We start from the raw sequence: 22500 nt of genomic DNA, 5'->3' as shown, positions 1-22500 counted from the left end.
ACCTTTCTTGACCAGCGGTATCCCAAAGCTGCAGTGCAATATATCTGCCCTGTGTAGTCATCGTTCTGATTTGGAAGTCGACACCTAATAAAAAGCGATAGCAATGATTACTTTTTTAAATCTGGAAGAAAACTTTTCAGGCTATTCCGGGATAAGAACACGCGTAATATCTGGTTTGTCCGTTCTTTCGGGACCTTCTCTGTTTTCCAAGTTATTATGCTCTCAATTGTAGAATGGAGGGAATAAACTAAAGACCATCTGAGTTAGAAAGAATACAAAAAATGATCCGTTCTTTTCGGACTAAACTGGCGCGAAAAATTACACGCAGTATTGCGATTGGCTATGAACTCTCAACTATCCGAGGATTGGTTCTCGGTTCGCCCCGGAAAAACCCCCGATGGTATTTAGGATGGATTCGCGTTCTTTTGAGAATTCGACCACGGAACAAATCACTGCCCATAGGATATGCAATATCAAAATCAACTTTGTTACCCACAGGATAATATTCTCTCCTAGGGATATGGAAAATTACTGGGGCCTGTAAGTTGGGTGGCAAAAGCGCTATTTTTAGTTTTAACTTCAAACATTGCTCAAAGATCGTTGTTGAAAATACTCCGTGTCCGGCTGTCCGATAATTTCTCAATTTCGTTTCTATCTTCGCGAAATATTCGATTCATTCAATGCTATCTTTGTTTAGACCGCTAAGAAGTTGCCAATTACAGCCGTCAATCTGTTGAATCCACTTCCGGGACCGCCCGGCATTCTGATAGAAATCTCGCCATCTTTCACGGTTAGTTTTTCTTATTTGCATTACAATGTAATCTAGCAGGTATGTGAGGCAGTTTCGGGCTAATTTGTAGTTTTAACCCGAAATTGCCTCGCATCCACGTTACAATAGATTACATTGTAATGCAAATAAGAAAAACTAACCGTGAAAAGGGGAATTACCACTCGACCAACGACTCAAGCTACTGGCTTCAAATTCTCAACGTGTCTAACTGATATAGGACGAAATAACTGAATGCTAACCGTTTTAAAATGAGGACTTTCACTCAAATACTGTTTATCAGCGCTATAAGCCAATATAAAAAATACCATGATACTCTTTGTTTGTCCCTCCAAAATCTTACATAAGTACTGTTTCTAGTTTCTCTTGGGACCATTACAAGTCCGAAGAGAAAATAAAAACAATGCTTATGCAAAAATTTGGAGGGACAAGCAAAGAGTGTGATGGTATTTTTTATGTTCGAATGGATACTTTTGAAACATGGCAGTATTTTAGTGATTTGAAAACCTTGCCGGCCGCTCGTCATTTAGACATTTCTATCAAATTAATAGACATTTGAGTTACCTATCGTTGCAGTGAAAGAAGGCTTCCAACCGTCGTGACAAAAGCGGTGAATAAAACTAGATTTGCCAACACCAGAGTCACCCACAAACACGACCTTGAATACTCGTTCTGGTGTTGAAGGTTCACCACTGGCAGATATACCAACTTCATTTCTGTCTAACTGCAAGGTAAGAAATAACTTCAAACATTTCTGCATAAAAGTACAATTAAATTCCGAAAAAGGAATCCTTTTCTCCTTCAGCATGGCCGCCGTTTTTCCTTTAAGGCGCTGATATACACTCGGCAATTTTTCTTCCAAATTGTCTCAGAATTAATTTGTCCCGGCAAAAGTTATCTCATTGCGAAACAACTTGCTTGATGGGTGTTACACTAAGAAACGTTTCTTGCAACTTGTATCGTTTTCGATGATCGAAAATTTTCATTGGCTGGTGCCGCAAACCGTCGCGACACAAGTTGCAGGACAGATACTACACTACGCAATGACTGAAAGATTCGTTGCAACGTTGCGTGAAGCGTTGCAGAAAGTAGAACACAATGCTACTTTAGGCAACGGTTTCTGCAACTTGTCTCGCACGTTTTTTGACTGTCGCAAGGTACGTTACATTGGACAATGTTTCGTGCAACTTGTCCCAGTGTAACAGCGCCTTTAAGCCAACATTCAGCAGAGATGACTTTGATCGAAATCGGTGTTCAAGGACCTTGACGAGCTCATGTGCAAACGCGACAGGCAGATTTAAGTATCGGAGATCACCTGAAACGGCGAACGACAGACTGCTGTTTCCCATAAAAAAACATGAAAATTCTCTTGTCATGTGCTTCTGCTCCGGCTTAATGTTTAAGGTTCATGGATCGTGCAAGGAACAGCCACGTTTTTCCCCGCAAAAATTTCTAGCAGTCGCAGTCCTAAAATCGATAATAAACCGGATGCGCCGCATTCCATCGCAGATCGAGACTTCGTTATACTTCGTGGTCGAAACTTCTACGTTATAGACTTCAGCTTCACTACAACTTACAGATCCAATGTTGTCTTTCCCAACAGGTGCAGCACGCGGTGAAGAGGGTGTCGCATCCGAAGCACTGCCACTCTCGTCGCTCAACTCTTCGGATAATGACATGTCGGATTCTTCTCTTACTTCTTTTAATCTTCCGCGACCTTAAACGTAAACGCGCTAGGAGTGAGTAAATTTGTAAGCTGTAAAACGATTATTGTTTCACGCTTTGGCGTGCGAATGTCAAGTGTTGAGAGGTACGGGAAGTTTGGAGAGAGCGAGGAATGCACTGGCATTTGTCGATCAATAGCCGAGAGTTCCAGGAAAGGAAAGGAAAGGAAAGGAAAGGAACTTTATTTAAGTGTCTAGTCTCCTAGCGCCGTAGAGCACTAATCGGGGACACTGTAAATTGAAATTAATAAATTAACGCAAATCAAATCAAATTTTGGTTTTTGAGGAGAGGGGAAACCGGAGTAACCGGAGAAAACCTCTCGGTGCAGAGTAGAGAACCAACAAACTCAACCCACATATGACGCCGAGTCTGGGAATCGAACCCGGGCCACATTGGTTGGTAATTCATAGAGAACTTAAGCAACGACGACGGTGACGGCAACGAGAATGTCATCGCACAATATAAATTCGTGTTATTGTAATCACTTCGTGACTATTTCAACCAGTTTAATATGACAAAGGTGTGGTAGTTCCTCAAGAATGACACTGGTCGGAACGCCGCTTAAAGTGCTACTATGACCAAAACATCAATTTTTCTTTTTCTTTGGATTTCAAAACTATGTTAACTAAACTCTACGTGACCCAAGTTTTAAGCCTTGATTTCAAAAAGACACCTGTTTATTTTAAGTGGAATTTTCCTATTTAATGGTCCGCCATTACTAACTTTAAAATCTTGAGAGAGCTGGATCGAGAAAAAAATAACGTCAAAGACTCAATAGTTTAAGACTGCAATCTGTGTGTACGCGAATGAATTAATATGCAGCACGGGACTTTCGGGCTTTCAGGCCAGGGCGCTTGTTTCAGACTTTTTAACTGGTGTTTTGCATATATAATAAGCTGCGTTTACACTCTGAAATTTTAAGCTGGTGAGTAAATGACGTCACTTTCCCTAGATCCAACCCTCTGAGGTCCAATCGGTCAGTTTTGAACGCGAGTAATGGCGGACCATGAAATCCATAACTTACACTCAAAATAAACAGCCTTTGGATAAAAATCAAAGCTCAAAATTTTGCCAGTCAAGTTTTAAGCAATCACACTTTCAAAATCTGAAGAAAAAAAGAAAGTCATTTTTTTGATCATAGTAGCATTTTAATAGAGGAGAAAAAGAAAATTTATCCTCAAGTGCTGACATCCTTCATAAAACCTCAAATTTCGCTATTTCACGTAGTTGTTTTGCAGACGATGGCAAAGAAATGGACAAAAGTGAAAAATGCACCTTCAGGGAGTGCAAAGCTATTGTTTTTTCCCCACTATAAATAGGCAAATTTGTGACGTTCTCGTCGCTGTCGCTGAAGTAACATGTTTTCCTTTTTAACTCGTCTTGACACTTCCACATTGATATTGCAAAGTAGCCGTTTAGTTTAAAAATCTCGTAGAGATTACAGTACTGTCTTTGCACGAGAAACGTTCACTTCCGGTTAGCTTTCGTGGTTCAATACTCGCGAGTTCCGAGTTTGCTTCCTTCCGCAAAACATGGCAAAATGGAAAAATTCGTGTTTGTATTGTGGAGGCGTTTGAATGTTTGGGAGAGGTTTCACCTCCACCAAGAACATCAAAGACTTCGTTATCTCACCTGGCGCCGCCGATATCAGTTCATGTTTTCTTTTCCTAAAAACGTCTTCTTCCAGTTCCTCATTGCTCGCAGACAAATTATCGTCGTCCTCTTCCGAAGTTTCTACAACCAGTTAAAAAAGCACATACTTATGATAGCATTGGATACAGGACAAGACCATTCGCTTGTAATAGTTTTTCCTAACGCCTGCGCATGAATGGCCGTCTTCACACTAGAGGACGTCTAAGGCGACATCTTAGACATCCAATGCCCCATTCACACCAAACCTTAAACATGTTTTAAACATGTTTAGTTAAACACGGTTTCAAAGTGTTTTCTTTTTAAATCATGTTTACTGGCTTTTGTCGACTACGAATTTAGCACAGGTCAAAGCATGTGTTGAAACAAACCTGAATCTCATGGAAAAGCCAGTCCTACATTTTTCTGTGACTTATTTTTATTTTGTTAAACCCAGTTTAATTAAACATGTCTTGTTGGTGTGAATGGGGTAGTATACGACATCTTACACGTCTTAGACGACTAGTATAAATACGATAAATAAGGTGGACGCATTAAACGTCAGACGAATTAAACGTCCCAAGTTAAGTCCGTCTAAACGAAAGCACTTAACAGACGTCTTACTTGTGTCAGACGTCTAAGCCGTCTAATAGGGAGCTTTAGGGAGCTTACGAAATGAGGACGACGACGGCAACGAGGACTTCATTTAAAAATACTTGTTCGCGTTATTCATATCACTAAGAAACTATTTCATGTCGTTTCGCGTTAAAAATGTGTATTAACTGGCGAGTAATTAAACTCAGATATGAATGGGTTGGGAGCGTAGAGAGAGAACTGAAAATTCATCGTTATGTGCTAACGTCCTCCACAGAACAATGAATTTGGTCATTTCACGTCGTCATTTAGTAGATGACGGCAAAGAAATGTACCAAAATGTAAAACGCACGTGCAGAGCGTGCAGAGCCATTGTTTTTGCTCGCTAAACCTATTGTTTTGTAGCGTCGTCGTTGCCGTCGGCGTCGTCGTTTCGTAAGCTCCCTGTTAGCAACGACGACGGGAAAGGCCACGAGAACGTCATCTCAAAACATAAATTCGCGTCATTGTAATCGCTTCGTGATTATTCAAAGCATCTTAACATGACAATGGTGTGGCAGTGCCTTGAGAATGAAATCGGTATGAGTCACGCTTAATTCAAAGGAAAAAATGAAAATTTATCTCCAAGTGCTGACGTCGCCCATAAAACCTCAAATTTGGTTCTTTCACGTTGCTGTTTTGCTGACGAAGGCAAAGAAATGGACAAAAATGAAAAATTCACGCGCAGGGTGTGCAAAGCAATTGTTTTTTCACATTAAGAAAATGCAAATTTGTGACGTTCTCGTTGCCGTCGCCGTTGTCGTTGCTAAAGCTCCCTAATATAAAGACGAGACGCACTAAACTGGGACGCACTTCGCAATGAAGTACACACAATTTCTTTGGTGATTAAATCCCAGTATATTTCGAAGAAAATCGTGAATTTGATTTCTAGCCGTCGAAGTTAAGTGCGTCCCGTATTTATATTAGTCGCACTTACGGCCAGACGTTTAATGCATCTGGACGTCCTCTAGTATAAATACGGCCAATCTTCAAGTAAGCTCACAGTTTCTGAGCTTTACTTATCACTTGTCAAAATTCAACATGCCAGTAGAATTCCCAAATAATCCCTATTATATGTAACGCCAGAGAGCGACGAGCGAATGCAGTGCATTAAGTTACTTTTCTATTGGTTATTCTTCAGGAGAGAACATTTATTAAGGACCATGCAGCTACAAACACAGGAGAAGAAAAGGATCTTTTATTTTATTTAATTTTTTTTTTTGGATTACGACGTTTTTTTTTCTTTGCTGTCCTCCTCAAAACAACGCTATTCCTTGGATGAACGTCAAGAAACGTCTAAATGTTAACTAGTTTTCTGTTGGGATTAATCGTGTCAACAACCCCAATAATTCTGGAATGAAGAGATTGAAGTTGCTCCTCCTTCTTAGGTTAAAACGGGGTAACAAGTTGAACAGTTATTACCAGATTTCTCCGTCTGCGTCCGGTCACTAACAGCTAGAGCCCGCGCCCGCCCTTAGAAAACTCGCGAACACAAGGGAAGTCTCTACTAGCTGACGTTTTAAAGATGTTCTCCTGGGTTTGATGCCTTTTTTCAAAAAATGAGCCTAAAAATGGGCTCATTTTTACCCAACAGAACACGATCCGAGTCTCTCTTACGTTGAGACAAATTCAATGTTAACTCACGGATGTCCACATGAAAAAAAAATCCGAGATTTCAAGCAACAACACTTCCTGTTTACCTTTTTGTTGCACGTAAGACATTATTTTTGCTGCCCACGCTGGTGCTTCTAATTCTTGAGCTTTTTCGTCAGATACAAGTTCTAAAGTTGGATCGCCTTCAAACTCCGCCTCATCTTCCTCTATCGACTTGTGGTGAGAGCCAGAAACAGGCCTGTTAGAAAAGAAGGAAATTTTACTAGTTAGCTGCAAGCGTTCAACACATCAAGATTCAGACTACAGTCAAAGGGCCCGATTGTTCAAAAGCCGATTAACGCTAATCCCAGATGAAACCAAGAAGTTTATTTCTCTACTGCCAAATGCTGTTCAACGTTGATATTTGGCAAAACTTTACATTAGAAGAAGTCAATCTTGAAAAACAAAAATTAGCAAAAGAAAGTCTCACCAAAAAGTTGAAAACGTGTAACAAAAGTTTGCGCTAATCCCAGATTAACTTAATCAGCTTTCAAACAACCGGGTCAAGGGCTTTAAGGTTAAACATAAGAGCGTGATCATGTATTCACTGCCTCGTCATTCTCTGGGAGAACTTTAAGATAAAAGACTGCCTTTTGTCCTGAAAGGTTTGGAGTCATTTCAGGGAGTTTAGATAAAGACGACCGCGGACGGTTGGTGGCAATGGCTACGCTACAGCAAGATAATCGTGCAGCACGTGTGGAACATATTCTAATATATTTCCTTGCAGTGCAACAAAGAAATGTACTAAAATTCGTGCCGCACGTGTAGAACGATTATTATCCTCATGCCAGGAAACAATAATAATAATATAATAATAATAATAATAATACTGATTTTAATTGCGTCGTTACCATGGCCGCCGCCGTCGTCTCTTAAGCCTGGTTTACACTGCGACATAAGGATAAACTACACGAAGTTCACACTTGTTGCATTAAGCATAAGAGAAGTGACATACGCAAGTGCAGTTAGCTCCAGAAAGAAACTCGCTGGAGAATGAGACGAGCCACGTTTCCAAAATGGTGGTCAGTTTTATGCTTATGTATGTTGCACCGGTTTACACAGTTATTAACAGTTATTAACGTGACATAAGCATTAGCATAAGAAAATGGAAACGATTTCTTTTTCTTATGCATCTGCTTGTGCTTATGTAACTCCCGGTTTACACAGATTATGCTTAAGCTTATGTTTATGCTGATGTCGCAGTGTAAACCAGGCTTTAGAAGTCCTGGAACGCAAGCCCAAAAGTCCCCAGCAGTTTTCGCACCCCGAAGCCAAGCCAACGTCTAAAAATTAAAGAAAATTTCTTTTTATGATCTAACATTGTATTCATCTTAAAAAAGGGTAATTTCTCAGAACACCAGTGTTGATCATGTTTATCTCTCTTTTCACCTCCAACGAATGCTTTAATATCCTTGTTTTACATTAATTAAGGTAATTTCCAATCTATCCTTGATATCCGTTTTAAGAGTTACTACAAAACGTTTATCGTACTTGGATAAGCAGCTATGAGATATTTATGTGCAACAATTTTAACAGGTCGATAAACTGCGTTAATTAAGATTTTTTCTCTTTCATTTCTTCTCAACGTGACAACTTACATGCCAATGCGGTAAGGAGAAGTTAGACATCGGGTTAACATTAACTTACCCGCTTAGACTGTTATTTGAGGCCATGCCAAAATAGGAAGACATCACCGAGCCTTGCTTTTTCATATCGCGACGTTTGCCATGCCTCGAGGCTCGCCTACGAAGGTTTAAGGCAGGTTTAAAAAAAGTAGACAGATCTAACAAACCTAACTATTTTAATATTCAATTGCCTTTGTGATTACAAAAACGCTTTTCAGTCATCTCTTGAGGTTTAAATGGGTTCAAGACTTTTAATTTAATTTAATGGTTATTCAAGTTCAAAAATCTGAGTAACATCACGAAGTTTAAAATGGTGATCTTTTTTTCTGTTTTCACACGGGCATACACGGAAAAGAATATGATAATCTCCGAACCTTCGAAATGCCGATTTCAGGTTTGGATGCTTGTTAAAAGTCGTGAAAATAAACTTCAGAGATTCCACTACCGAGCTGCAAGAGACTCGAGGATTGACTGGAACTTGTAATAGATTTTCAGCTAATCAAAACGACTTTTACGGGTCGAGACACACCAGGCGACAAGTCGCTCCGTGTGTACCACTTGCAAAACAAGTCGCTGCGACACGACGCCTGTTCGGTGCACACACAGTGATCTCGTATGAGGGGGAATGTGAACTAGTTTTCTAATTCAATATGGCGGACCATATGACGCTCTCTCATCGATTCATATATATTTCGTCGCAGCGACTTGTTGCCGGAAGTGTACACGCGGTGCGACAACGCTGCTTTCGCAAATTTTGTCGCTGCGATCAGTCGCACGAATTCAAACTGGTTTCAAACTGGAATTTCAAACGAATTCAAACTTGTGAATTCGTGCAACTGATCGCAGCGACAATGATTATCACAAAAGTAATCGTGACAAACAAGGCGAATTGTTGCAGCGACTTTGTCCCCGTGAAATGTTGCAGCGACTTATCGCCTATTGTGTCCCGGCCTTTAGGCTAGCCGGCACAAGGCCCCGCCGCGTTCTTGCATGTCTTTTTCTTTACAGATGGTTTTCACCTGTCGTCAGAGCAGCCATGTTGATGCACAGAACAATTGAGGAAAAAGTCTCTTGGGAATTTGACTCTATTATAATGCAAAACACTTTTTTGTGCACCAACATAACCGTTTCATCAAGTGATTGAAAACCATCTATAGCCCTTGAGTGCCAATCCTTTCTGGTGACGTCAACATGACGAGGGCTCAGACCACGTGACCGGGAACGGATGGACCGCGATGAAAAACAGAGACCTAGGAACTAGGCAATGGTAAGGAAAGATTTTCGCGAAGTTACTATCCTTTCATGAAAGCCAATCCAAACAAACCTTCCGTCTGTATCATCCTCACTGAGCGATCCCATTGAAGTCTGATTTCCCCACGTCTCACCAGGGCCCGCATTCCGTTTTCTCCTCAAGTACCTGGACATCTGCGAGCCTTGACGAGAAACCTTGCTCTTTTTCTAGAAGCGTGAGAGAATGGAATGGAACTGATTAAAACAAGGCCTGTTAGAAATTGAATCCTTTTCACTCTAGCTGGCAATCTAGGAATCGTGCTGTGTCGTGGTTTGAAGAAATACTCGATAAAATTAAACAAGGTGTTTCTTCAATTAACTCTTCAACTCCCAGGATCTAATGGCTCATTCTCCTAAAAGACATGATATAAAAGACATGATCCCAGCAAAGGCGAAGGCACACCCGTCACAACCATGAGCGTGGGCCGTCACAATTTATAGGACTAAATGTTCCAATCCCAAACATACGTACGAGAAATAAGTACAAAAGATAGATTTCAGAAAAGAAATGGACTACTGATGTAGAGTCGGAGAGGGGTTTGGAGTTCAGTTTTTAATTTACTTGTCCTGTGCGGATTTCAAGGTGTTATTTTTTGACATTTTCACATTTTTCAGTGTTAACAGATAATTATTCGCCAAAGGCGAGGTGCAAAAACGCGGTGAATCAAGGTTTTTATTCACTGATATTCACCGAGCCTGAGGTGAATAATTGTTTTAGTATAATTACAAAGGTGATTATTTGAAAAATATGCATTTTCTTTAAAACAGTTCATTTCTTCGTCTGTCACCTCGACTTGCGGCCATTTTGAAAAAAAAAAACCGCTTACGTGAATATCGCGTAATAATCTCCTCAAAAGCAACCAATCAGCGGAGAGAATTTTCAATAATCACCTTTGCAATTATACCAATAGACCATTTTACAGTTGTGTGCTTAGTTAACATAGACTTTGTATGAAAGTGAGGCTGGAGTTGACCTTGCTTTGATAGAAACCTTGTTCTCATGCTAATTATAGGAATTTACATAAGAAAAGCAGTGAGGTATCTATCAAAGCAAAATCAACTCCAGCCTCACTTACATTCAAAGGCCAGGTAACTAAGCACACAACTGTAAAATGGTCTATTAACAATACGGATTCAGTGCTTATTATTTAGAGCAGACTAGATGTTTTCTTTTGAAACGGTTGACATCTTTTAAACTTAAAGATTAAGCGGAATTAAGTTCTATTAAAGGTGGATTGATTTGCGCTTAAAGAGAGCCACATTTTAAGTTTAAGACACACAAAGACAGTCACCAATGAGATGGGAAGTTCAGAATGTCAGTAAATGCTTTCAATGCCGCTGTTAATTAAGGTTTGCACGGCTGCATTTTATAGAGCTTGGCATAGGTACAATAGTTCCCGTACTCGACAAGAGTTGTAAGAAGAAAAGTTACTTAAAACTAGTTTAAAGAACCTCGGTGTTGATTACTTTTTATCTTTCGCTTACCTCGGCTTCCTCAATCTCATCGCTGAGACTGTTGCCTCTCTCTTTCTTCTGTTTAACAAGTAGTGTTTATTAGAAACTTAATTTTACGTTTACTTGTATGTTTACTTATGACGACAAAAGAAAATTTAAATCGGTTTACGTCAAACAGCTTGAATCGAATGCTCCACAGAAGCATAGCGGAGGAAGTAGGAGTTTTAGCCAACGGCGATAACTGCGGTGAAGGGACCACCCCCAAGAAATTAAGGTCTTGTCCTCTATAGGAAACTTCACTGTTTATAAACAATTCGTTTGATATTTAAATTTTGCCAACCAAACAACAAAAGAATCCTCTGTTTCTACGGCCAGTAGATATCTGGTTGACACATTAATGACAATAGGTGACGTATTGCTGTAATGCATTTTCAAATTCTTGATTTTCATCTCGGTTAAAACGAACAAAATAGTTTTCATCTATCGTTTCCCTATGGTTTCACCTATCCACACAGAACCTCGACAACGATGGGAACAAATGTTTCCAAATTGTTTCTACACAGTGGACAGCACAAAAATCAAGGGGAATGCAAAACATGCCTGCATTAACGGCGTTTTTTAACAACGTGCAATTTTCCTTTCTGTTGCCACGTGCAGTGCTAAAACTCCCGCGTAAATGTTCAACCGCGAAATTTGGGTTACCTGTGCATTGCTGGGCTTAACAGCCACGGCATTACACAAAATGATGATTGATAAGAATAAATCAAAGGCTTTATTTGAAATTTAGGGTGGTATGAAAATTAACTTAAAAGAAGGAAATACATCACTGTCATTTAAACAAACTTTCGTCAGCTCAACGTTAGGAGAGAATGTAGATAATGGCATGTTTTTGCCTCGTGCTTTAGATTAGTACGTCCGGCTTTTTTTACGCGGAACAAAATTTACAACCGAAAGGGATTAACTAATTGAAACAATAACAATATTAGTATTAACTTGCAAAAGTATCTTCAACTTTTACTTTCATTTTAAGTGGGTAAGTTAAGAACAGAGCCTTGAAAATTAACCTTCAGCATTTATTTACACTTACGAAGAATCGCGAGTCTTCGTTGTTTCACAAAAAAAACAAATTACTCTTTGATGAAAACTATGCACTGCAATAAACGCTAAGGTTAAGAAATGCTGATAGCAAAATTTAACAAAACCAAAAAGCAAAGCAAACAAACAAAAGCCAAAAATAAACAAATACATACAGCCATTAGCATCTGTCAGGGCAATCCAGAAGGAGACAATCCGCACATGCGCAATAAAGCATTGGCAAAAACAAGTCAGTTAGTTAAATGGCATTATTAATGTTACTAAATTAAGAAATTGCTAGTTCAGTTCTTTTTGTTACTTCGTTACTTCCATTATTTAACAGTAGGGGAATAAAAAAGACTGGAAAGTATAGCGAAGGAGATGACAAGTAGAAAGCGGGGTGTGTTGTTTTTGAACGCAATGCAAACGAAATGCGTTGGATAGATTTCCGTGCGTGTTTTCTTGACGTCAGTAGTGGTTTCATAGGCTCTGTGTGAAGCTGGTATGTACGAAAACTGGCGGTGCGACAGCCTGGTTCCCAGGGTCTCTGTTCTTCCCTTCCGGTGAAGGGAAGAAGAGAGACGCTGGGAACGAGGTTGGCGGTGCGACTGTAGCGACTTTGCGATCCAGGACGGCAACGTTAGCGAGAACGCCACCAAACAATAGACTTCAATGAGCAAAACAATTGCTCTGCACGTGCGCTTTGAAGTTTGTTATATTTCTTTCCCGTTCTTTGCAAATATGCAACGTGAAATGACCAAATTTCAAGTTATAAGGAAGACGCGACGACACAACGGCCAGTGTTTTATTTTCTCTCTTAGTTTTAACACTGTTCTTCCTAATTCAGTTCCTGGATAGCTCGGATATAGTTTGTCGAAGATGAGCAAACTGGAATAATCACGAAACACTGAGAAAGTGGCAATAATAAATGACGTTTTCGTGGAAGTCGCCGTCATAGATTGTAAGGTCTCTTGCAGCCCGTAGCCCACATCCTCCACCCCTCCCGTCCCCTACCTAACACAGCCCCAACCTCTGTGAGTCTTCATAGAATTTCATGATCAAACGAAAGTCATTGCTATAACACTACCCTAGCCTATTTCACGTGAAATATATACGCATTTTTCACAGGATAAACTGTCCCAACACAGTTGCTTAAAAATGCAAACAACTTTTTCATAAAACGGAATTAGAAACCTTATAGTGCTTTTAAGAGATTTTCACCCCGTCCATGCCAGGCAGAGGCACGTTTTGCTGACCCTTACCCTACCCCTAAAAGCCGACTAAAATGGCCACCAAACTTACCGCTTCGTGCGCAGCCTCAATCGCGTCCTTGTCATCCCTGAGTTTCTGATTCATATCCCTGACAACGAAAAAAGTCATTAGAGAGCTGATTTAGCGTGGCGTCTGCGTGAAACGGAAAACGTCACACGGCGGGCTGTTGGTTGTCGTAAAAGCATGTAACTTCTCTCTCATTTGGGATGTTACTTGGTAGAGTGGTTTTCAATTGAGTGTCGTAAAAAAAATACCAAAGTCATTATTTCGACCAATCACAGCAGGTGCAAACTGCGCAATGAACCAATCCAAATTCGTAGCAATTCCGTGTAACTTGCTCAAAGCGCGGGAAAAATCGCGCGTACAAGTCGCAATTGGTTTTGGTTTTCCTTCTCATTGGTTGATAAACTGGCACGGGATTTTTAAACCAATCACCAAGCGCAACAATTACTTTCGACAGTCATTTCAAAACTGCTCTAACAAGGAAAAATGAACTACGATCAAAGAATTTTTTTTTTTGATTTTGGTAAAAACGCAAATTTTAGCCTAACGTTTGCCGTAAAAGCGATGCTAAATCTCACAATTAATACAGAGGCTACCACGCTACTCATCAACAAAATTCACAAGATGCAATGCATTATTTAATCCCGGCATTTCTAATTTTTTGTTGCTAATATGGTTACAGTACAATACTCATTCCCCTCTACACTGCAGACCATATACCTAATACACCAATAAGCGACTTCGTCAAAAGTAAACTCCCAATCCACTGCAGACTTCATCCCCATAAGATGAGAGTTCTTCTCGATCGCTTACCTGAGAATGTCTAGCTGCTTTATGAGACTGGCTTGCTCTTTTTGCATACCCTCAGACACACGCATGGCCGCCCTACAAAGAGAATGCAGTAAGAGTCAGGAGAAGTGCATTCGCAAGGAATGGCAAAATTTAGGGAGTCAACTCTCGCCTTGAAGACTCCCCGCTTAATGGAACCTCGGTATTACGGACGAATTTCATTTTTGAAGTAGAAAAGAAAGAAAAGAAGAAAACGAATTCTTAATTTACTGTTATTTGCTCATGTTCTCCGCAGATACTTAAATTTGGTGATTTCAAATGCAATGAAACGCCCACATGTGCAGCGCACACGCATTTTTGCCTTAAAAGGTAAGACGCACGTGCTCTGTGCACCAAAACAGAACGTGCATTTGGTATCAAAAGGGTAAAACGCACGTGCCATGCAGAGCGAGCAGGATGATTATGGCCGTGTTTTCATCACAGCCTTTGTCTCGCTTAACATTCGTGAAAGTGGTTTGTTTGAAGACTTCGTTGAACAACTTAAAAATGATACATGTTTTCAAGGGTAAGATTAAGTGAGGAGAGAGCACGTGCCAAAACAATAATAAAAATAATAAAAATAGCACGCCTGTTGTATTTCCGATTTGAAAAACCGCAAAGCAACTCCTCATTGGCCGAAAGTAATTTAATTTAATGAGAATGCTACTGAAATTTGCCGACACGCTTAAGGACGGTGCCTAGTAATTCAAAGGTATATTTGCGCGGTTTACTGAATATGCGGGAATAGCAGATCTTAACAAGTGTTATTGAAATCCAAAAGAAAATTGGGCGTAGCCACGCATTTTTCGAAGATAATTAATCAACAATATTTGTAAAAAGCTTTGAAATACAAAGCAATGTATGTCGCTCTTTTCCAAATTGAAGCTTAATTATCTCTGAAAAATGCATCGTTACCCCCAATTTTCTTTTTGAATACCAAGAGCACTTGCTAAGTTCTGCTTTCTCTGCATAGTTTTGAACCGTGCAAGAATATTCCTGTATTAATGAGCATCACCCATATGAAATCCGAGTGTCTCGAGATGCGCAGAACGTATGCGCCATAGCAATAGTAGGCACCGTCCTTAACTTTAAGCAAGTTGGGAAAGGAACTGTTTTCACGGAATTTTCGGTTGTCACTCGCTTAGCTACCTGAGAAACCGCTCGTGAAAATATGGCCTGTGTTTCGAAAGTAATCCAAGAAGGAGCTTAAGAAACGATGACAGCGACGGCAATAACAACACCATAAAACAATGATATCATTGGTTAAAAGAGCATAAATAATCCTGCTGCACGTATTTTTGCGGTTCTCTGCATAACGACGACGTGAAATCACCAAATTTGAAGTTTCGTCAACGTTGCAGTCTTGAATCGTAAGGTCCCTAATGTTATCCTTACCGCGGAAGTCAACTTCTTTAAGGCTAACAGATGTCTCCTGTAGGTGAGTGATAGAGAAACCCGCTACTGATCGGAAAGTCATTCGTTCGATTTCTTAATACGTCCGAGTAACTATCTCTTAGCACACATTTCCTAGCTTAAATACTCAATTGATCTTTCCAGTTAATTTGTCGTCTCCGGGTATGCTTTTCTTACTGCTGATTAAATAAATCACTTTAAATGGTAAATGGTCAAGTATTAAAACCAAACTATTCACGAAAGCACGAAAACATAAAAAATACCCGATTTGGTTGTCTGTTGCCACGCTAGAACAAGTATCATGGTTTTCACGTTCATCAAAAAAACTTCCACAATGGCATAACACAGCTTGACAGCCAACCTCAGTGAAATAAACTGGAAACGGAGAGTCTGCTCGTAAACGCTCTGATTTGGCAGCAGTTTGATAAAGTCGGGTGTCACCTCCACGACCATGCGATGTTAAGTCAAAGATGGCTGCTTCATCGTCGCCGAGTGCTTCCCCATCACAGGAAGGATGGCTGGCATCTTGGAAAACCCCCATAGGAAGCGAACGAGAAGTATCGGATGACTCTTCAGCCTGTGCAACGTTACAGAGCTTCACATCTTCTAAACCTTTTACGTGGCCAATCAAAAACTGTAGCTCTTCCAGAGAATAGGGCATTGTCTGGCATTCTTTCGATGACAGAAGGTCAACGTCACCTTCAGGAACAGTCTGGCTTTCTCTGTCATGACAATTAACGGAAGATTCTGAGCTTGAAGTTTGACAACTTTTTGAAGATAATACAATGACGGCAGTTTGACTATCTTTAGACTGGCAATTTGAATTGTTCCTTGGAGGACTGTCTTCAGTCTGGGTGCTGTTTGAGACGGCATCAGCTCTCCTTGACAATGCCGCCAAATGAATACACGACGTATCCGTTTGACATTCTTTGCTGTTGTTCTTGATGGCTTGAATCCCATTCGGTCTTTCAGGGCAAGATTGCACGGGAATTTCAAAAAAAGTCTCTGTTTGACACTCTTTGTTCGTCTTCGATATTTCCTCCTTTTCTCCTAGTTTTTCATTCTCTTTCAAGTTGTTGACCCATACAGTTTGACATTGCTTTGATGTAGCAAGAACATCCTTGGCATCCAGAAGAGTTTGGCATTCTATGTCACGCTGAGTTGTTTTCGTCATCTTTCCAACTTCTTCGGAAGTTACAAGCCAAGGGGTCTGACATCGCTTTGATGATGTAGGAACAAGGCCGAGGTCCGGAAATGTTTGACACTCTTTATGTTGGTGGGATATTTCAATCTCTTTTATCAAAGTCTGACACGCCTTAGACGATGCAAGAAGTAGGTCGTATGTAGGCAATGTTTGGCACTCCTTGATCTCAAAGGATGTGTTAGTCTCCACCTCTAAATTTTCTTGAGAGGTTTGACATCCCTTTGTAGTTGCACAAAGAAGATCAGAGTCGACAATTGTTTGAGTTTCTTTGCTTTCGTAGACCTTTTCGTTCTCCTCTTTCAGCCCTGGACACTCTCCAAAGAGATCGGAACCCGAGAGAGGGCATTGCGTCTGTAGAGCAGGAATGGACGACACAGCTTCCAATGTTTCTTTTTTATCCCCTGTGACTTTTATCCCTAATACTGCAACTTCAGGCTCCTCAGGAGTACAACGTGACAAAGTAGTCTGGAATTCCTTCAACGCCTTGACAAGAAACGAATCATCCAAAAGTGTTTGACACTCTTTGCTTTGGTACGAGATTGTAGTTGTAGTCTCTATGCCAGTGATTTTATCCTTTTCAGTAGCACGAGATAGAGCGGAGGTCTGACATTCTTTCGAAACGGCAAGAATTAGATCGTCGTCCAGAGACGTTTGACATCCTTTCTCATCACCTTTCATTGTTGCCTCGTTTTTGCTGCTTTGAACAGTCAACAAATCGCACTGGGTTGACGTTGCCACATACATATTTTCTAGCGACGTTTGGCTCTCTTTGCTCACGACGGAAACAACTGGACGCGAGTCGTAGTCTGCAGTAGAAATTTCTCCGTTAACATACTCAGGGAAATCATTTCTTGACATCTGCAATTCCCCATTGTCTAAGATAGGCTGGTGTGAAGATCCAATGACGTCGCGTTTCTTGATATCAGCATCTACCTGGCTTCCCTTTGATGATGTCACGGGAAGTTCACAATCCGGCACATTTTCTCGGTCCCCGTCGATGCCACGCCCTCCACGAACCATGTCATCCCTTAGCAACGCCTCCCAATGCTGGCTTTCGTCTTCGAAGGAAGTGCCAGGAACTTCGACCTGGACACCCACGCTGGCTAAAGCTTTGGAGAAAAGTTCGGTCTGGCATTCAACATCATGTTGCTGGAGGCGTGATCCTTCAGAACAGACCTCAAGATGCACATTTGTTTGACATTCAGCATTCACAAAGTGGTATGGACTTGAAGTCTGGTTTCCCTTATTTTCATACACTGGTTGATCACCAAGTTCTTTTATCACAGCAACTTGGCGTTCCTTTTCTAAAACCTTTCCAACAAAAGCGGCGCTTGCGGGTTTTTCTGCGGATTTGCCTTCAAAACCAGCATCAAAATCGTGCCTTGTGGATGAGGCCTCTGGCATCTCATGATGATTTCTTTTCCCTTCCGAATTCCAGCCTTGAAGCAGATACTGTTGTAGGCAATCGCAGTGGATGTCTTCATTGCAAGAAACACCTTCATGGGTTTCTGATTTTAATGCATTCTCACTGTGCCCCTGTGAGGACGCGTGATTACTTGTTCCACATACCGATTTTCCATCGCATACCAGCAGTTTACCAAAATGAACCTTGGAAGCATTTACTGGGTCCCCTGCTTCAGCTTTGTCCTCTCTTTCGTGGATGTGGAGGTTATGTTGGCCACTGACAGCCACATTTAAAACTCGTTTTTCTCCGACTAGCTTGGAATGGCTCTTTCCAGAAGAGGTCTCACTCAGGAGGTCCCTTGTCGGGTTATTCATTGGCAGAGGACCATGGTCAAGCCCGTCGAATGTGCAGACGACTTCTTCAACTTCAGTGTTACGTGATGCTGTTGCATTGTTGCCCACGTCTTTAGCAAAACAACCAATTTCGTTAAGAGCCATTCCTTCTAAAAATTTAATCTCAGTATCGTAGTCCGACAAAGCTTCGTTATCCTGAGCAAATTGTGCCGGCCGCTCTTGAACACCTAGCGGATTCAACTCCAATGTAGCTTCTGTAGGTAAGGCTCCAGCTTCAGGGTAAATTTCGTTGCCATCGACAAAACATATATCTTCCGCTATGCCACGTCTTTCGGATAAATCGTTTGCGCACAAGAGACTTGTACCAATTGAGACTCGGTTATCCCGCGACTTGTCCTCAGGCGGCGAGTCTGTTCTGGTCAGCTTTTCATCATCCTGTCTAAAATCTTTTACTTCCAACTTTCCCGTCATGTCAAGTGGCATCACCACTGTTGTCGTTTCTTTGCCATGCAAAGCCAAAGCTGTTTCTGCCTGTTTATCAGAACTTTGAACTGCTTCTCCGCAAAAGGGACCGTCTTCTACCGGAAAAGAAGACACTTTACTTTCATTACGTTGAACGGCAGATCGCCACGTTTCCATAGTCTTGTCTTTTTGCCAACTCTGACTTCGTTGTCCACAAGATGAGCTAGGAGTAAAGGTCACACCTTCTTCGACAAAACATTTTGCCCGACTAATATCTTCTCCTGAGGAGACATCGGCGTAATTTTTACTGTTGACATCTTCAACGTTCTCCTTGTTTATAAGACTTTCATCTTCTAAAAAGGGCTGTGTCCCTGATTCTTTTTTTGTAATGGATTTTTCCCCATTCCCTTCAATTACTGGCTTAATTCTCAGTGACGGATCATCGCTATTTCTTGCCACAGGTTTACCAGCTCTTTCGAAATCTCCAGAAGGTCTATCAGTACTTTCACTTCGAGGAGACAAATCACATTTCAACTTTGGGCACAATTCAGAGTTCTTGCTTGATGTTTCCAAAAGCATGTTGCTCTCAACTGAACGATCTGTTGCCCGTCTTTCTTTCTCGCTGACTTTCCTGTTATTGACGAGATTGAACTTCGGTTCCCGTGTTTTCGGTGACCTGGGACGCCGAGAGAGACCACCCACGAGTTGGTCTGTCACAAGCTGAGCTTTTTGCCGCCTGCTTTTAATGAGTTCAGCTTCAGAATCCCGCAGGTCCTCGCGCGTTTTCTCCACTACAGGATACTCGATTTCGTCTGGCGTTTGCGATGAAAAGCTGGTGTCACTCACGTCGCTTCCGTGACTCCCTCTGTCAACACTGGATACAGCTGTAAAGATACCCGACTTTTCTCCAGACGTCAATCCCCGATCCTCATCGGCAAAATTGCTCACACCTGCATCGGAAATCCTTTTTCTTCTCATGTTATCTATCTTGACGGCCTTTCCGTGCTCAACTAACTCTGTTTCTTTTTCTCTCTTTCGTCCTACTTTTTCTTGAAGGCTTTCCGGTGGAATCTTGACAGGTACCTCCTTATCTTCACCTCGCATAACACCATTTTCGGCTTTATTTATTAAAGATTTTTCTCCCTCAATCGCTACAGCAACATGGTCTTCTTTCTTCGAACTGGTTTCCCCTTCAACATAGCTGTCATCCAAAGTGAAGCCCTGAATGGTCTTATGGATAGTTTTTCTGACAGGAATCACGAATTCGGCCTCCGTGATCGTATCAGTAAAATTTTTGTTGGAAGAATCTTTCTCCAACAAAGCTTCATCGCTTTGAATAGTCGTGTTATATTCCACGTTTTCATTTGTTAGGGCCGACTCGTCTGGTTTTAATGGTGGACATTGATCATTTACCTTCTTATCTCCACGTATTTCGGAGAAAGCACATTCGCTCGTGTTATTCCTCACCCAAACTCGTTCTCTTGGAAACCAATCGGATACTCTTTCTTCGGACGTTTTTCGTGCACCTGGGCGTTTCGGCTGAGGAGCATCATTTCGCGGTGCCCTTTCATACGTCACATCTTGCGGTTTGGTTTCTTCTAAGTTATCACCTTGTCTTTGGCGACCGAATGCAGGCTTACCGATAGCTTGCCTCTCCGCTGATTGCAGCTTGAAAGAATCTACTTTATCTTTAACATTCCTATACTTGACCTGACTATTAGACAAATTTCCAGGAACTCGCTTCATCTGGGCACCAACAGACGGTTGTTTGCCTGCGCCAGAGCCTTCATACATGCCGTGTCCTCCTCTTGGTGTCTGTTTTGACATGAGGTCAGAATCAACTCTTTCCTTTGAAACTCCCATCCAATTGCTTTTGGGAAGGTTATCCAATTCGCCGCGCCTGTAAGGTTTGTGGTGAAACGTTACTTTTCCGTTCCTTGAAGATGAATCATCCCGTTTTCCGGCACTCTTGTCTGCGACAGTTACCTCTGATTTGAGAGGACCCGCAGTTTCCTTGAAGTGAGCTTTTTTCTGACTCCAATTTCCAGAATGGCCAAGTAAAACTTGTTCGTGGGGACGGACACCTGCTGGACCGCGGACAATCGCTTCTTCTGTATCCCGCTTTCTCTTAGCTTGTTCATCCCTTTTCGACGGATTTCCCGGGGAGGCAAACAAGGCAAATACAGACTCACGATCAGTAACTGCAGCCCTCTCTTGCTCAAACGGTAGCCCTCTGGAGGCGCCTTGATCGCTGAAGTCATCATCCACCATTGCAAAATAGCGCCGGGAATCTTCAGGTGGATATTTCGGAGCAGACTTTGATTTTGGTCTCTTTGATATCTTCGGATCTTCATCTCGGAAGACTCTTACAGCAGGTCCCCCTGATATCCCGGCCACGACACACGCCTTAAGTCCGGGATCTCTCTTACTATTTCCGGACTGAAGGTTTTCTGAATCTACTTTGCCACGTCTCTGCTTCTTTTTGCCCTCTGGGTGGGTACCTCTCGAAGCCAACTTTCTCTTCGCTCCCTCATCACCGTTCTTGCCTACAAGCGCGAAACACACAAGGCTGCTGTCAGCGCTACTTGTGGACGAATAGCCATCTTCGATAAAATCCGGAGCGTAGCCCGACTCTGACTCCACAGAGGACAATTCATCCAAGCTTCTAGTTGACTGACGTGACATGTTCTGTGCGCCAACGGTGTCACGGTCTTTGCGCAGTGAGAACGCACCAGCATTGTCTTCCTTCCAAGTGTCACGCGGTTTAGTATCGCTGACGTTCTCTAATTGTCCCTGTGTTTCATTGCAGTATGTTTTACCTCTATCCAGACTAGAAAGGGACCCGCCAAGAGGCCAATCTAATGTCTCTACCTCTTTGTTCACCATAGCGGGCCGCTTTTGCAAACACTGATCACTTCTCTGTTGTTTATGAAAATTTTCATCGTAGTCATCACTCCAAAATACAGAATCATCTTCAAAGCAATCATCCCTAATTCCTGCGTGACCTTCCCGTTGCTCCGAGTTACGGATATAATGCGGATTTCCCTCTCGTCCTGGACAGCTCGAAGTACAAGAAGAAAACCCAGTATCGCGATAATTTCCGAGGGACGTGTCGCTGTCACTGCTCAGAATGTTCACGAACTCCAAGAAAAGTTCGGAAACTTGACTCTGTGCACGCCGAGCTCGACGCCAGTCTTCTTCAGTGTAAGCGTCAACAGAGAGAACCTCTTGGTTCGAGTCAGAGAACGAGCTTGTAGATTGCAAAGATGCCGCTCCGTCTTTAGACGAATCGTCCTTCGATATGGAATTTTCCGACGAAGAGTGGACATTGACAACGCTAACAAAACGCCGAAACTGGGGATCTAGTCGAGAAATATACGTTGGGAATTGAGCCATTCAGATTTCCAAAATCTACTTTGCCAACACAAAGATCATAAAACGGCCTATCAAACCATGACGTCTGTTTTTCCACTCAATTTTGTGTGCGACTTGTGTACGCCATAACAAGCATAATATGCCATGCCGATCACTCTAGGTGTGATGTTGTGATAATGGGCAGGTCCAAGACGCGCTCTTCAAACAAAGTTTGACAGATTAAAACCACAGAAATGTCCATTACTTCAGCCGTGTGTAAACAGAAAGTTAAAATTCTTGAATAAAAACTCCGTCGGCCTTTACCTACGTAGCTC

At 41.7% G+C, this 22500-nt stretch overlaps 1 protein-coding gene across 5 annotated transcripts in view; it reads right to left on the bottom strand.

Moving 5' to 3' along the window:
• LOC138018532 (uncharacterized) overlaps positions 1-22500 on the bottom strand; it is a 32724-nt gene that overhangs the window by 9851 nt on the left and 373 nt on the right. Inside the window, exons 1-12 of one of the 5 annotated variants that reach the window (XM_068865191.1) lie at positions 15651-22500; positions 13960-14031; positions 13174-13231; positions 12048-12059; positions 10828-10875; positions 9377-9510; positions 8075-8170; positions 6475-6626; positions 4145-4246; positions 2365-2504; positions 1352-1511; positions 3-84 (exon numbers count right to left, since the gene is read on the bottom strand). The exon at positions 15651-22500 is cut by the window's right edge and continues 373 nt beyond it. In XM_068865191.1, the coding sequence (XP_068721292.1) occupies positions 3-84; positions 1352-1511; positions 2365-2504; positions 4145-4246; positions 6475-6626; positions 8075-8170; positions 9377-9510; positions 10828-10875; positions 12048-12059; positions 13174-13231; positions 13960-14031; positions 15651-22207 (7613 nt within the window). In that variant the 5' untranslated portion in view covers positions 22208-22500. The remainder of the gene's footprint in view (positions 1-2; positions 85-1351; positions 1512-2364; positions 2505-4144; positions 4247-6474; positions 6627-8074; positions 8171-9376; positions 9511-10827; positions 10876-12047; positions 12060-13173; positions 13232-13959; positions 14032-15650) is intronic. The other 4 variants (XM_068865195.1, XM_068865193.1, XM_068865192.1 and 1 more) reach the window with 4 other exon arrangements.

Source organism: Montipora capricornis, chromosome 10 (genome assembly GCF_036669925.1).
Source record: "Montipora capricornis isolate CH-2021 chromosome 10, ASM3666992v2, whole genome shotgun sequence".
NCBI classification, from domain to species: domain Eukaryota; kingdom Metazoa; phylum Cnidaria; class Anthozoa; order Scleractinia; family Acroporidae; genus Montipora; species Montipora capricornis.
This window is presented reverse-complemented; position numbering and strand designations above follow the sequence as displayed.